Source organism: Triplophysa rosa, linkage group LG10, assembly GCF_024868665.1.
Source record: "Triplophysa rosa linkage group LG10, Trosa_1v2, whole genome shotgun sequence".
Classification (NCBI taxonomy): domain Eukaryota; kingdom Metazoa; phylum Chordata; class Actinopteri; order Cypriniformes; family Nemacheilidae; genus Triplophysa; species Triplophysa rosa.
In genome coordinates this window covers 24354040-24367419 of record NC_079899.1, presented here as the reverse complement: position 1 = coordinate 24367419, position 13380 = coordinate 24354040, and the positions used below count along the sequence as shown (strand labels likewise).

Below are 13380 nucleotides of genomic sequence, written 5' to 3'. Positions count from 1 at the left end.
GCACGCACGCACACACACACACACAACTTTATTTATATAGCGCTTTTTACAATTTTCATTGTTACAAAGCAGCTGTACATGAGACATATTGACCATAAGAAAAACAATTAAATTTGTACCTGTAAAAACAAGAAAAAGGTGAAAACACAGAAGACAGACATACCCACATACAAAACACTCCACACACACAATATGCACACGTACTAACACACATAGGCATAGAGACACACACGGACGCGGTCCCACACGCACGCACGCACACACACACACGCACACAGACACAGACAAGCACGCACACACACAGACACGCACGCACGCACGCACGCGCAGACACGCAGGCACGCACGCACAGACACGCAGGCACGCACAGTGGGAGCACACATTTAAGATAAAGGAGAGAGAAACACAGGTCAAATATTAAACAGACTATAAATTCCTATATGCAATATTAATTAAGTAAAACTTTAAAATTCGTAAGCAGCCCTCCCGGCCAGGCAAATAGTGCAAAACTGTATGCAAACGGTGGCGAGGAACCTAAAACCCAATCGAGAAAAAAAAACTCAGGACACACTCTTCTCTCCACCCACACCCCAAAGGCCCTTAACACACATTTTGGCCAAATTCAGCACTTTTAAGTTCTGCCTCTCTGGGCACAAACAGAGGAGCTCATTTCAAATTTATTGCACTCTTAGGTTCTACCTTTGACTTTCCTCATGTGTTTAAGTTTCATTTCTTTAAGCACAATGTTAAACATAACCAGCAATATCAGCATCCTCTTTCACCACATACTTAAAAAGGCTAGTCCACTCAAAAATGAAAATTCTGTTATCATTTACTCACCCTCAGGTTGTTTTAAACCTATATACATTTATTTGTTCTGTTAAACACAAAGAAATATATTTGTAAGAATGTTAGCCAAGAATTAGGAAAACAAACAGTTCTGGGGCCACCTTAGACAACCATTTAATTTTTTCTACTATGGCAGTCAAGGATGTCACAGAGTTGAAAATTGCTAACATTCTTCCAAATATCTTTCTCTGTGTTCATCAGAACATATATAATATATATATTTCATATATAACAGGTATGAAATGGTATGAAGCTGAGTGAATGATGACAGAATTTTCATTTTTGGGTGAACTATCACTTTAGCATATTGTATAATTAGCATTTCTGACTCACAGCTCTTTAATTCCTCTAACGTTTTCCTGCATTTTCACATTTCTAGGTTGTTTTGAGTTGTGGATAAGTCTTGACTTTTGACACCGCACACTGCTTATTGAGTTTTTCCGATTTATAACATCTTCTGTATTCACACTGATGCAAAGATGTAAGCGGTCTTCAACAATGACTTATTCTAATGCACGAGCCCTCTCCACCTCATCTCAATGAATATTTCATCACAACGAAGGTATATTCTGCTGTGAGCCGGGTCTCCCGCAGCCATTTCTCAAGGTTAGACAGTTATCACAAGGCCAAGCTGAAAACAGGAGGTAAAGCTGAGCAGCAACAATGAGTGATATCACTCAAAAACAACATCAAGAAGAACGTGGTGTTCACTGGAAAACAAAACAGCATTATGTGTCATGAATTATAACGGTCAAAAATCAAAGGTGGGGTTTAGAAAACAGAGAGCAGAAACAAATGTAACGTAATTGCGGGTTGAATTCATTTCTGCATCACAAAGCGGCATTTGTTTACACTTGTCTGGGGAAAAAAGGCTAATTAGAGTGTTAAGATGAGCTCATTATATAATCAGCTGAGAAGCACATGGGCTAAATGATTTGTCTTGACCCCTAGTGTAAAACATGCCAGATTATTTATTTAATTAATTCATTAACTGGCATTATTAATTATAGTGAGGCGAGTGAAACAAAGTGATTAGGTTGGAATGCCCTTAAATTAAAGATCTAATTCGGAAATGATTTATGCTGATGAATCTGCTCTATTAACTCCACGCATTCTAATGTTCTAATGTACCTTGACACCTGACCATCCTTTCATTAATCCTTGTCATAGAAACATTCATTTCCATGGTAACCTGACAGGTTTGTTGTAATAGATTTCTAGCACCTCTATTGACAACTTGATTGCTTTTCAGGGAAAAAACGTAATAGAAATTAAAAAATCACAGATTGGAGTGTTTGAACTGATTACCATGCAGCACAATCAAGTCAATTTCAACTTTTTTACTCAAACATCAAAACGAGATAAAATTCCTTTGATTCCAACAGTATTATTTTGCATGTCACTTAACAAATCCATATGACTGTTTGTCAGTGTTTAAACTGAATTATCCATATTTGCCAAACAGAGATAGATATGATGCCTTTTCAATAAATAATCACTTGGAGAAAAAAACCTTTAAGATAAATGTTTAGTGAAAAAAACAGGGAGAGAGAGAGAGAGAGAGAGAGAGAGAGAGAGAGACTATTGCTGTCCCCACAATAAGTCAGTCAATATTAAAAGAACAATGTTAAGAGAATTCTATGTGCCGTCGCCATGGCAACATGCTTTAGGCTTGTCTTTCATGAATTGGTTATGAAAGAAATGCTCCATTACCATCGAAGCAATAAATACTTAATTATAAGATGTCATTTTCTTGCATTGCACGTTAGAAGATAAGACAACGTCGAATGAAATACAGAGATTCTCCTAATATCTCTCTTTCTCTCTCTGTATTTCTGATATCTGGTCATGTTGTTAAAGGAGTATTAGAAAGGCACTGGATGGTCCTCCTCGCTGGTCTTTTCCAGGTGCACAAACAGACAACCATACAGCTGCTGTTTCAAATGCAACACCTGTTCAAATACGATGCCAATCTTAGAATTTCTCTTTGAACATGAGATGATGTAACGCTGCTCACTGTTTAACCTCTTTCAAAGCTTCGGCACAAATGTTTCTCTTTTTCCATTTTTCCCTCTGTATCCGCATAACATCCGTTTCTCTATTTCAAACACACCAGGCGAGCAAAACGAAAATGCTAAATAACTTGTGTCCACGACATTAACTTTTTCTTTTAAAAAGGAGATCCTCTTAATACATTGATTGTTTCTACAAAACAGCATTGAGATTAAATAGAAATGCTTCCTTGACTTGAAGTCTTGCGCTTCTCAGATGTTTCTAAAAAACACACAAGTTATGTCACATGCTTGTCTCAAACTTTGCTCACATTTTCAAGAGAATGCAATCAAAAGTCAAACATTTCAATACAAACTGGAATTTCCTCCAATACTAAAATATCAAAGTTGATCATTGATAAAAAGACAATAAGGTTACTATTAAGTGCCTATGTGCTCTGATCCATTAAAAAAAAATCTGGGTTCTGTTGTGCTACTAATATCATTTATTATTTATATAGAATGAAACAGATTTTAAGATATCATGAGAGGATTGACGTTGCCTGCCAAAATCAAATAGTCTGCCACCTGCTGGTGACAAGCAGGTAACGACACAAGAATTCTCATATTGCAACATATTTAGTGTCATAAACATGAATCGAAAGTCGTATGACAAATAAGGGGTTAAAATAGTTACACCGTTCTCTGAGGGTACGCAGATGACTTATTTATGGAATTAATGGTTGCTGGTGGCTAGTACACTTAGTGAAATGGTCTCTTTAGAGTTATGTTTCCCAAACCACATGAAGCACTCTCCAGCCTGAGCTTGAGCGTTTATTTGAGACCTCGCTGAGTGGTTTCTGGGGAAGCGCCTTGTAATTGTGGCTCCTGTGGCCTCTGTTTCCTGTTTGGGCAGGAAGTCAGTCTGATAGGCAGAGTGGTCCCGCTTTTCTGACCCGAGCGGGGTGTCGTGATGGCACAGGCAGAAATGAGAGTTATGCTGTCGTCGCTCATCAAGACATTTCTTACGCCCGAAGCCCTGTTCATATACACAAACACAGTGAAATAGTAGCTAAGACAAGAAAGAACAATATAATTATTATTTATCTCTATAACTAACTCACCTGATCATACACGTCAATAGCGTCCTGCAGAGCTGCACGATTATCATGCGCTGAGAATGTAAAGTCTCTGCCTATTGTTTTCTGTATTTGAAAACATATATATTTAATGTGATTGTTTAAATGTACTGATCACTATTTTGCTTTAAGCGTACATGCCCTCTAACAAATAAAAGAAAAAGTGCAATATATAATTATGCAAAACATCTGCTGTCATATAAATTACCTGTAGCCTATTTTCACTGCAGTTTTTACTGTCGTTTGTTTTCAGTGTGTGTTAGGTGGCAATAGCTGACCTTTTCAAGATTAATGAATATTTTGGGGTATCTCTTTTCTCCTTGTATCAGGGGTTGAGGGACTCCATGTGCCAGCATTGAACCTGTGCTGGTACACAGTTCTCGTGTTTGTTCTGTCTGGGGTGTACCAATATGCATAAACTCGAAAACAAGAGCAACAACAAAAATGAATAGCCTAAACATTTTTTTTAATGGATTTAAAGGTGTGTGTTTGTGTGTGCATCTTACCCAGTTTCCACTGTTCTTGTTCTTGTTAAAGTATCTCTTGCCTCCTTGACTCATTGTTACAAAATGAAATTAAATGTTTAAAACAAGCAAATAACTTAAAATTCAATTCCTAAGTGTCATACATAAACCGCCATGACTCTCTGCAGGTGAACTCAGGTGAGAAAGCGAATGGCATTGCTTTTGTAACCATGACGACGGAACACAGTCACTATTTATGAAAAACTTCACGCGAAAAGTTTGTACAATGAGATGCTTAAACACCCAAATATCACAACAAGAAAATAATGTTTAGAACATATTTAACACAAAAATAAAACAGGATTAAGCAAATATTAAACGTTATATACATTTTGATATTTTTATTTTATTTTACGTTAACTACATAAAACTGTTCCAGTAAACCAATTTACATAGTATTGAAATCGAATTTTATATATAACATAAATATATAACAAAAAATATTAGAACATAAAAATAATGTGCGAATTTAAAAAAGGATTAAAACAAACAATAACATTATATTACATTTTGAATATTTTAATTCATGCCAAATACATTTAAAAGTTGTCCGGTAAACCAACTAAAATAATATTTTAAATCGAAAATGTCGAAATAAACGTGTTTAAAAAATGTGTAAATCAAATATAAACATTATATAAATATGAATATTTTAAATGATTCTAAAACGTACTATTACAATACTACTAAACATACTTACTAAACAATACTATTGTATTGATATATTTAGGTATATATCATTATATAGTTTTTTTTTAATAAAAATTGACAGCAACATCAGCATTTCTCAAATGTTCTACACTTTTCTAGAACGAGGTGGACGTCGTGACGTCGCGTCCGCTTCCGGGTGAGAGGGGCTGTGAGTTTACGTTGCTCTGACAGAAGCTGACCGATGGGACACACAGCTCAAATCTACAAAACATATATTTTTTACTCTTAATTAATCTGCTATTCAACCAACTGCTATCGATTTAGTGTCAAATTTACACCACACAGAAAAATCGACATTTAAGCTGAAACAGCGTGCGGAATAAAAATTAAAAGCACATGATGGAAGAATGTGTGCTGGTGTAGTTTATGTAATATGTGTAGATAGTAAAGACGATTTAGCGAGTCAACGTCTAAAGAGAAAGAATTGGTTATTTCATATTCTTAAAGTTTAATTCGTTTTGTGGAGTTTCTGCATGGATGGATAACGGGTAAAAATGAGCTCTCAGGATAACAAGACCGAGTCAGAGCAGAGAGAAGAGCAGCAGACCGGTGCTGCCAGTGAAGACAACAAACAGGTATGAGTCTTTATAACTGCTGCCATTGCAACAATAATACTTTATATATATATATATATATATACACGAACAGTACATTTATCTGTTTTTATGTACCTTTCCTTTTCACATAAAAAAACATACAGTACTTGTCGCCCTGTAATTGATTTAAAAATCCTTTAAGAATCATCAGTTCACTTTGAGTTTTAATGGCTAGTTTTTCCAAGCCCACTTTAGAATATATTTGAACTAGATCATAGCGTACAATGGCTTGGATTGTGTGTTTATCCTTGTGAGTGATGTCAACGTTTAATGGAATGTGACTGAATTGATCCATAATGACTTCTGTCCATCCCCTGAGTTTAGACTGACATTGTGTAACTACATTTGAACTCTTTAACTCTAGGAGGCTGTTATTTGTCTGGGCAACAATGAAGTGAAGAGTCGTGCAGTTGTGAAGTACTCAGCCGCTCCGCCTCCCAGCACCTATGCATTACTGCAGGAGAAGACCGACCTCAAACTGCCTCCTGCTAACTGGCTCCGAGAGAATGCCCAGCTGGGACCTGCAGGGACCACGGTGCTCGGGTCCAGCAGGAAAAGCAAACCTTTCTCCAGGTACCTTTCTGCCTGTCTGGATTTACAGATAGATGTGTAGATGTGAGCTTTAAAGCTGATTTCTCTACTGTACGTTGTCTGCTTGATTGCAGTTTTGGGATGGCCTATGACTTTATCGACTGCATTGGCGATGATGTTGACGTTGTGTCTGATTCAGAGGTGAGTCTGCTCTTCTGTTATTAGCGGGAATGTCTGTTGTTTCATGTAGGTAAATGCATGAATTGGTTATATCTATGTGTATTGGCTTTTGTGACTCTAGAACATTAAGAAGTTGCTAAAGATCCCGTACAGTAAATCTCATGTCAGCATGGCCGTTCATCGAGTGGGCGGCACTCTGCTGCTGGATGATCTCGACATTCAGGAACTCTTCATGAGATCATCACAGGTAACAGGACATGTTCATTGTATCATTATTATCACACAACCCCAAAATTTGGACAATGTAACATGACTTTGAGATCATCTGAATTAAATGTAACAGACCGGAGACTGGGCATGGCTGAAGGAGTTTTATCAGCGTCTCATTGACCAGAAGTGGCAGAGAAAGAAGAAAAGTAAAGAACATTGGAACGAGAAGGCCATTCTCTCCAAATTTCTCTATTACAGGTGAGAACCAATCAACTTGTTGAACAAAATGATTTGTGAAATAGCTCACCGTGTCGATTCCACAACGCTCCTCTGTGTTGCAGTATTAACAGTAATGGGGCCGCTGTGCCCGTGCCGTCAGATACAGGCCAGACAGCAGACGATGGTTGTGGGTCGGGGGGCGGTGGGCCGTCTTGGCCTGCCACCTACAACAGCTCCTCCCCTGATTCAGAAGAGCCTGCTATACCAAAGGAGGTGCGGTTCGTCTTTCTTCTCTGGCTCATTTCTTAAGACGTGTTATTTGAGTTTTATAGTGCTGAGTCCTCTCCTCTTCATGTCGTACAGGAGCAGGTGGACAAATATGCTTTGGGTCATGTGTCTTCACTTCCTAAAGAGCAGAACCTGCCAACGCTGTTCGATGAAGGAGAAAATAGTCAGGTAATGAAAATAATTGCAATTTACACTTTTGAGTTTCTATTCTTGATTTTACATTTTTATTCAAAATGATTGGCTTTATTGAAACAAGCCCAAACCGCCAACGTAGCGACATAGCTCGAGGTGGGGCTTTCTGTTCGACCAGTGACGGACAAATTTTGCAATTCTGTTCAGCTATGCAGAATTTGCATGCTTCGTGTTTAAGCAATCGGTAATATGTGGTACTGGTTTATAAATAACACATTTCAAACAGTCTGTGTTCTGTGCCGCAGGGTTTGAAGAACGACTTCGCCCGGAATATTTTATGGACTTTTGAGGACATCCACATGCTTGTGGGATCAAATATGCCGATATTTGGAGGTGGTCGATACCCAGCAGTCAGTCTGCAACTCAGGTCAGAGTTCGACATTTGCTTTTGGCAGGAATTTTCATTTAGTTTAAATACATTTCACTCTTAGAATACCTTTATGCATTTAAAAGCTTTTGTTCATTATCCTGGAATTTTGAAATAACCTGAATTTTTTTCTTTGGTTTACCAGGGACAACAATAAACCAATCAACGTCCTTACAGGAATTGACTACTGGCTGGATAATTTGATGTGTAATGTACCAGAGTTGGTCATGTGTTTTCACGTCAATGGCATTGTACAGGTTAGAAACATAAATTCAAATATTAGACATATTTGTTTTGTGTATGTAGGTACAGAGTATCCAAAATATTTCCTCTTGTTTATAGAAATATGAGATGATAAAAACAGAAGACATCCCAGATTTGGAAAATTCCAGATTCTCGACAAGAGTTGTGAAGGACATTGCGCAGAACATCCTGTCGTTCCTAAAATCCAACTGTACCAAAGAAGGCCACACCTACTGGCTCTTTAAAGGCCGGTTGTCTGTAATCTCAATTTCATCTTGATGTTAGATCAACTCAGTTACCTAACAGACATTCTATCCTCTTCCTCCATGCAGCCAGTGGAAGTGACATCGTGAAGCTGTATGACCTCACGACTCTGTGCGAAGAAGCGGCTGAGGAGAAATGCCAAAATCCGTTCACGCTTCCTGTAGCTGTGCTGCTCTACAAGTACGATTTACCTTCACAACCACATCTTTTATATTCCGTCCGGTCAGCATCAGTATCCCAAACAAATGTGTTGTTTTGTATGACAGAGTGGCCAGTAACATGATGCTAAAGAAAAGCCAAAACAGGAAGAACTACGACACAATCCGAACTCTACTGCTCAACTGTATCAAACTGCTGAATGAGGAGAGACATCCACAGGTACAAGTCTACAAAAGTCTCTTAACTCCTTCCTCTCCTTCCTCTCCATCTACTTTTGATTTCTCATGTTCTTCATGTGTGCTGTAGATCATCGCCTCTGCCCACTACATGCTAGCAGAACTGTTCCAGTTAGATGATGTGAACGAAGAAGTGGGCAACGGGGAATCTCTGAGGGGGGGAGGCTCTGAAGACAGCTACAGTGATGAAGATGAGGAGGAGGAGGAAGATGAAGACGACAGCTGCTCCTACGACAGCTCCTCTAAGCCGCAGGACGACTCCAAAGCCGTGGCGGTTATAAAGTCTGTCGGCGAGCTGTCTGTTCCTGAGAAATACAAGAGCACTCACCAGATCAGAGTATGATTTTATAATGAATATCTGAAGATTCAGAACATTTTCTTTTGTTCATTTTAACAGAAATTCAAACATTGATCAAGTTTTGTTATCATAACAACGTTCCTCTCTTTTTCAGCCTAACTGTGCCTTCCCTGTGTCGCAAGACAAAGAGGAGAAGTGTCGACTGGTCCTCAGCTATGTTCTTAAGGTGCACCCTACTCTGTATATGTAATATATAGTATACGTATATATTTTTAATTAAACTTTTACAGTTTTTATATTTAAAGCTACAGTTCAACCAAAAATAAAAATTAATAATATTAAAAATAATAATCATTTATTCACTCTCGTGTTTTTTTAAAACCTGACTATTTCTTCTGTGGAACACAAAAGAAGATGTTTTGAGAAACGTCTCAGTGGTTTTGTGTTTATACAATAGATGTCAACGGGGTTCAGTGTTGTTTGGTAACAAGCATTCTTCAAAATATCTTCTTTAGTTGTTCTGCAGAAACAATGAAGTCATACAGGTTTAAAATCTTCTTCATCGGGTTCAATTGGCAGGTTTGTTTCGCATACAAGCTTTCAAAATCTCACATGCTTGTTTTGCTTGTAGGGTCTGAAGGCAGTAGACAGCAGTATAAAGAAAGAAACCGACCTGCCTTCCGCTGACCCCAGCACCCCCATTCCTCTTAAGTATGAGGAGAGATCTCAGAGCGGAGCGAGAGAAGTGGAGAAGGAGATCGCACTCCTGCTGGACAGAGGTTAGTAATTCTCCACTAACTCAACCAGAGAGCGACGTCGTCCTCATCATCATTACTCACGTCTCTCTGTCATGCATTGTTCAGTCGTTTCGTGTAATGAGGAACTGAAGATGCCGACGCGCTCCGGCATGCTCCCGGGCAGCTGGCATCACCGTGTGAAACAGCAGCTCTTCCTGAAAGCGTCGAAGGCATACTACATCCTGTCAGATTCTGCCACCAACCTGCTGAAGTACGGCCGTGCACTGCGTTACATCAAACTGGCTCTGCAGTGCCATGGTAAGAATGTGTTAGTTTGGCTTAGTGGGTAAAGATTGGTAGACTGTAGGTTCAAATCACAAATCGCCCTTTTCGGTTTCTAGCACCATTCTTTAACAACTGAGCTACAGTGAAGCCACAGGTTATTGACTTATGAAAATGCACATTACAACGCAACCGTTTAAGGAGATGTTTGAGTACTAAATGTTTATTCTTTGTCTTTAGATGCGTATTGCTCCATCAGCGGAGGTCTCCACCCACAGGTGCTTCTGTTCCACTGTCAGTGTCTGTCTCTATGCGGTGATGTTCAGCTGATGTTGGCTCAAAACACCTCCAACAGAGCCGCATATCTAGAGGAATACAGCTATCAGACCAAAGACGACCAGGAGATCTTACACTGCCTGCATCGCGAGAGCTCCTGCCAAGGTCTGAACGCTTCATCACAAACCTCTTCACACATCGTGAAGAATGAAGCGTCTGTCTTCATATCTGTTTTAGTAGGATCATAATACTGACATGAATACCGAGCAATGATTCGGTTTTCCCTCTTAGCCTTTAGCATGGCCACCGATCTGGCCACAGACCCCGAATACCAGCTGATCATCAGCTGTAAGTGTTATGAGGCGGCCCATGACCTGTTGACCTCTGGAGTTCTGAAAGATTTGGGACAGGAGCAGCTAGGTCAGGTTCTGAAGCGCCTCGGCAACATCCGCAACGAGATGGGTGTCTTCTACATGAACCAAGCGGCGGCCATGCAGACAGAGAAAGAAGGAGGTAAGATGTTGAGTTGGGCTAGTAACCCTAAAGTTATAAACCAAAACCAAAAAGGCATGGGCGGTACTAGATCTCCCTTACCGGGTTTGAACCTAGTACAACCTTTCGATAAGTTCTTTCAAAGTAATTTGTGGAGAGATGCTTTTACCTCACTGTCTTTTATGCTCTCTAGTGCGGAGGACCGTCTGCGTGGCCGAGCAGGAGTTGTGGAAGAAGTGTTTCTCGTGTTTCGAGAAGGGCATGCAGAATTTCCAAGCGATTTCAGACTCGGTGAACACAGCCCTGCTGCTGTGTAACATCGGGCGGCTCATGCGGATCTGCGCACAGGCTCACTGCATCATGACATCAGACCACAGCCGCGGGGAGTTCTCGCCCGAAGAAGCTCTCTACTACAATAAGGTTTGCAAACACAAACTAAACAGGATTCAGGATGCACATTAGGGGTCATATAATTAAGAATCAAACTTACATTTATCTTTAAAGAAATTCAAAACATAATGTAACTACCAAAAGTGTGACATGACCCTTTTAATTTCTGTAATAATGAGATAAGGTTGATGAAGCGAAATTTCATATTTAGGCTAAAGATTACTATCAGAAGGCCCTGAAGTCTCTGGGCTGCCGGGACAGTCATTCAGCAGTCTGGGATTCTGTGAACTGGGAACTTTCAACGACATATTTTACTTTGGCCACACTTCTGCAAGATTACGCTCCGCTGTCCCGCAAAGCACAAGAGCAGGTACACACACACAAACACACATGCTTGATTCTCTTTGAACACACTGCTGTTAGGCTTCGAGACGATCAGACCTGGCTGACGTGAGTGTGGCGCGTTTCAGATCGAGAGGGAAGTCACCGAGACCATGATGAAGTCACTGCGCTACTGCGACCTGCAGACAGAATCCGCTCGCCAGCCGCTCTACCAGTACAGAGCTGCAACCATCCACCACAGACTGGCTTCCATGTACCACAGCTGTTACCGTAACCAGGTACACGGTCAGATGCACACAGAGCATGTGCGGTACAGCGCACACTGTCCTCTGGGGCACACTCAAATCATCTTTCTTTACAGGTCGGAGACGAGAGCATCCGGAAGCAACACAAGACTCAAGCCGAGCAGCATTACAGTAAAGCCGTGCGGCTCTTCGTAAACCTGAGCGACGCTCCGTGCGAGCTGCTGCGAACGCTGCTGGAGAGAGTGGCCTTCGCCGAGTTCACCATGGCGGGTAAGAAACGTGCAGCACAGAAAACCACAGCCAGGATGAGACAGAAGTAGAAACTTCGATGAGATGTCTTGTTTGGTGTTTCAGGTCAGAACAGCAACGCGGTCAAATTGAAAACTCTGACGGGAGCTCTGGAGATGATGTGCGAAACTCGGCACGCTTTCAAACTCATCCATAAAGAACTGCTGGAGCAACAGGACAAAGTGGTACCTACACACACATAGTGCACACATAGCAAAATGTTAAAAGCTTGAGAAGTTTACTTCTGGCCATGCTCACATCTGCATTACTGATTTACGCTGTGCTGTGATGTATGTGGACAGATACTGACCCCAGAAGCCTCTGATAAACCTGAAGATGTCCAGGGTTCAGATGGCACCTCCTCTGAGTTGAACACCGAAGAAGGTTCAGATAGCACCTCCTCTGAGTTGGACACCGAAGAAGTTGTGAAGTTAATCGGCGTGTTTGTGCCCAGTTTCTCTTTTCTGCTGTTACAGATGATTAAACTCAGCACTGCAAGCAAACGTAAACTTAGGTGAGGGATAAAGATAGTTCATGCTTTATATCCTGAAAAATAGTTTTCGTAATAATTTACCATGTCTCATTTGTCTGATGCAGTGTTAAAGAAGAAGAGCAGGTGAAAGTCTATAAGAAGGTATATTCTCAGCTGTTGCGGGCTGAAAAGTCCGTCCCGCTGGATAAGCGGGTTTCCCTCTTTCTGGATCTGCTGGATCAGCTAAACCCGCACACAGGAAGTGATGAAACAAGATCAGGATCTTGAGAATAACAATCCAGCTTGGTTCGAACAGTTTAAAGGGTGCTTGTGTCTTGGGGAATGTTTGGAGTTGAACCCATCTTGCTTTTACAGCAGCTGATGATCAAGGCAATAAAAAGAGATGACATCATCTAGCTTCGAGAAGTACCATAGAAATGTGTGAACACAACCTTCACCAGCAGTGCCTTTTCTTATGTTCACATTTAACAGGATGAGCCAACAACATACTGTCAGTCATTTCCAATGATTTTGTGACATTTGTTTGAAATGAAAAGAATATGAAACTGTACAGTTGTTTGCGGAGCAGATATTTATTTCTTATTAGACACTATGTACAAAATGTGAACCTGTGATGTTGTTTTACACACGCTCGGCTGGAACGTATTCACAGACTTTGTTTTCCGGTGGATGAGCTTAAGAATTGAACTCTAAAAAGTGCAATAAATTGGCAAGCCTCAATGCAACAGGTGCAGTCCTGTTTGAGAATGCTTGTTTTGGCTTGGCTTTCAATAAACGTTTTTAAAAGTTATGTAATGCCTGGCCTGTCTTTAATTTAAACAGAACCTGAAACTTTTCT

The 13380-nt window shown here is 40.3% G+C and overlaps 2 protein-coding genes across 2 annotated transcripts; one reads left to right on the top strand and one right to left on the bottom strand.

Moving 5' to 3' along the window:
• Nucleotides 1-3576: 3576 nt before the first annotated feature.
• On the bottom strand, nucleotides 3577-4588 carry tex36 (testis expressed 36). The gene is made up of 4 exons (XM_057343202.1): nucleotides 4486-4588; nucleotides 4258-4398; nucleotides 3965-4045; nucleotides 3577-3879 (listed from the first exon to the last, which is right to left on the bottom strand). Exons 1-4 carry the CDS (start codon nucleotides 4537-4539, stop codon nucleotides 3577-3579), a joined length of 579 nt encoding a protein of 192 aa, XP_057199185.1. The 5' UTR covers nucleotides 4540-4588.
• Nucleotides 4589-5358: 770 nt separating this feature from the next.
• On the top strand, nucleotides 5359-13332 carry edrf1 (erythroid differentiation regulatory factor 1). The gene is made up of 25 exons (XM_057344698.1): nucleotides 5359-5789; nucleotides 6175-6383; nucleotides 6476-6542; nucleotides 6643-6768; nucleotides 6865-6989; nucleotides 7073-7223; nucleotides 7314-7406; nucleotides 7676-7797; nucleotides 7943-8054; nucleotides 8140-8287; nucleotides 8373-8484; nucleotides 8571-8682; nucleotides 8770-9036; nucleotides 9152-9223; nucleotides 9629-9776; nucleotides 9861-10052; nucleotides 10257-10457; nucleotides 10584-10805; nucleotides 10978-11204; nucleotides 11386-11544; nucleotides 11645-11794; nucleotides 11878-12031; nucleotides 12116-12234; nucleotides 12352-12563; nucleotides 12647-13332. Exons 1-25 carry the CDS (start codon nucleotides 5709-5711, stop codon nucleotides 12807-12809), a joined length of 3744 nt encoding a protein of 1247 aa, XP_057200681.1. The 5' UTR covers nucleotides 5359-5708; the 3' UTR covers nucleotides 12810-13332.
• Nucleotides 13333-13380: the final 48 nt, after the last annotated feature.